The 1,943-nt window shown below is 51.3% G+C and overlaps 1 protein-coding gene across 1 annotated transcript in view; it reads right to left on the reverse strand.

Annotated features, from left to right (window-relative positions):
- The window catches only part of LOC112476116 (ras/Rap GTPase-activating protein SynGAP-like), a 6,846-nt gene extending 4,956 nt beyond the window's left edge, over positions 1-1,890 (reverse strand). The window contains exon 1 of the mRNA XM_025043696.1: positions 1,813-1,890. Coding sequence (XP_024899464.1) covers positions 1,813-1,879 — 67 coding nt within the window. The 5' untranslated portion in view covers positions 1,880-1,890. The remainder of the gene's footprint in view (positions 1-1,812) is intronic.
- Between the last annotated feature and the right edge of the window lie 53 nt (positions 1,891-1,943).

Below are 1,943 nucleotides of genomic sequence, written 5' to 3' on the forward strand. Positions count from 1 at the left end.
CAAACATGTCCTTCAAATTTAGCCAACCTGCAGATCAGAGTCAGAGATGAATCCCCAGAATATAGGTATTTAGAAACCCCAAAACCTTGAAATTCTCACACTCACAATACCATCTCAAATTCTAACCGATACTATCCAGATACAGAGATCACCAGGCTTTGAGACTGCAGACACTGCAGGCAACATGCCTATTGCACTCAGGCTCTGAGGACCCCCAGAGGAGAAATCTGTTGATACACATAATCATTATGGGAGAGACTGGTTTAGGCTGCAGCCATAGGGAGGCAGGTTAGATTTCAGGGGGCACCTTCTTCCTGGGAGCAGGGAAGGACACAGGAAACTTAGCTTAGACCAACTCTGGAAGCATGCGCACACACTCTCACATAATATCTGGACTTAAGTAAGGATGATTCTGGGAGGCAGATGCAAGAGAAGAGGAAAACATCTGAGAAAGGGGAAAGATTTACTAGGATGAGAAATCCCACAGAGCTCAGATGAGGATCTTTTGTAGGCCCTGTTCCAACCATCAAAACCTGTGTCTGCACCCCAAATCTCTAACACTCCAGTAAGTAGAGGAGACAAGAAAAGAGAAATGGGTGATAAGAGCTGGGGTATTGGGGAAATTTGATAGGCACAGACTTGTGTTGACAAGGGAATAGAGGATGGGCTGGGGACGAATTACAGGGATGGATCTAGAAGAGGAGGCAGAAATGATGGTAAACCCCTAGGGAACAAGGAATATACCAGAAGGGCTCAACTGTATATGGGGCAGAGGAAATGAAGTGGACCAAACAGGAGTACTAGGACAAGGGGGTCAATAAAGAGGGGGGTCAAAGAGGTGGTAGAGATATAAAGGAGCTACCAGATAGAAGGGCAGGAAAGAGAATGGATACCAGAGAAGGGACTGATAATAGGAGGACAGAAGGGGGACTCATATAAGGAACGGACACCATATGGGAGGAAAGATATAGGTGATGGACACCAGAGGAGGGAGGGGGAATGGTAATAAGGATTGGAGGTGGGGGAGGGGAGTAAAAGTGGTGAAGTGATGGAGAGGGTAAGACCCTAGAGGTTATATTAATCACTGGTCAAGGGCCTTAATGAGGGTCAGAGTCTGGGGCAGTCTAATCTGCCCTCCTACTCCCAACACTCAATCTTACTTGTACTGCCCCCCCCTCCACAAACACACACATATTTGGCCCTCCCCCTGCCCTGGTCTCTCCTCCCCCAACCCATTCCCTCTCCTCTCTTCCCTCCATCTGGACCCTCCATCCCCCACCACACTGCCTCCCTCTCTCTCCATCTGGCCCCTTCTTCTATCCCTCCATCCTCCTCTCTTTTTCTACCCATTCTCTGACCCCCCCTCCCACTATATTTCTACCCCCCCACCCTCTTGGCTTCTCTTTTCACCCCTGTTTTCATTTCCCCCTCCTAGCCCTTCTTACTCTTGTCTTCTATTTTCTTGATATTTCCCTCATCTCTCAGCTCCCACATCCAAAATATTTCTGCATCTCTTCCCCCAACCCTATCCTATCTTCCCACCCTTTCTGGCGATCTATTTCTCCTTCATCATTTTCACCTCAGCCCCCTTCAAGGCATATTTCCTGGTCTCTCCGGTCCCTCTCTACCCCTATCCTCTGGCCTCCAATCCCTCCTTCCCCATTGCTCCCATCTCTGTCTTCCCAGCCCTCCTCTCTCTCTCCATTTCAGCTGCTCCCCTCCCTGGCCCCAGCTCTGCCCCCTCCTCCGCCCTGCCCCTGCCCCTCCCCCCTCTACCCCCAACTGGCCCTCCCCCTTCCCTCACCACCGTACCTCTGAAGGGGGCATAGGACATCGCGGGGATGCTCCCCCGATGGATAGAGGCGCGAGACCTGCTCATCAGGCCTGGGGGGGAGGGGGCGGGGGGACGGGGGAGAAAGAGAAGAAAAAGAGGGGGAGAGAGA

The sequence above is a fragment of the Pteropus alecto genome, unplaced genomic scaffold (assembly GCF_000325575.1).
Source record: "Pteropus alecto unplaced genomic scaffold, ASM32557v1 scaffold202, whole genome shotgun sequence".
Taxonomy (NCBI): domain Eukaryota; kingdom Metazoa; phylum Chordata; class Mammalia; order Chiroptera; family Pteropodidae; genus Pteropus; species Pteropus alecto.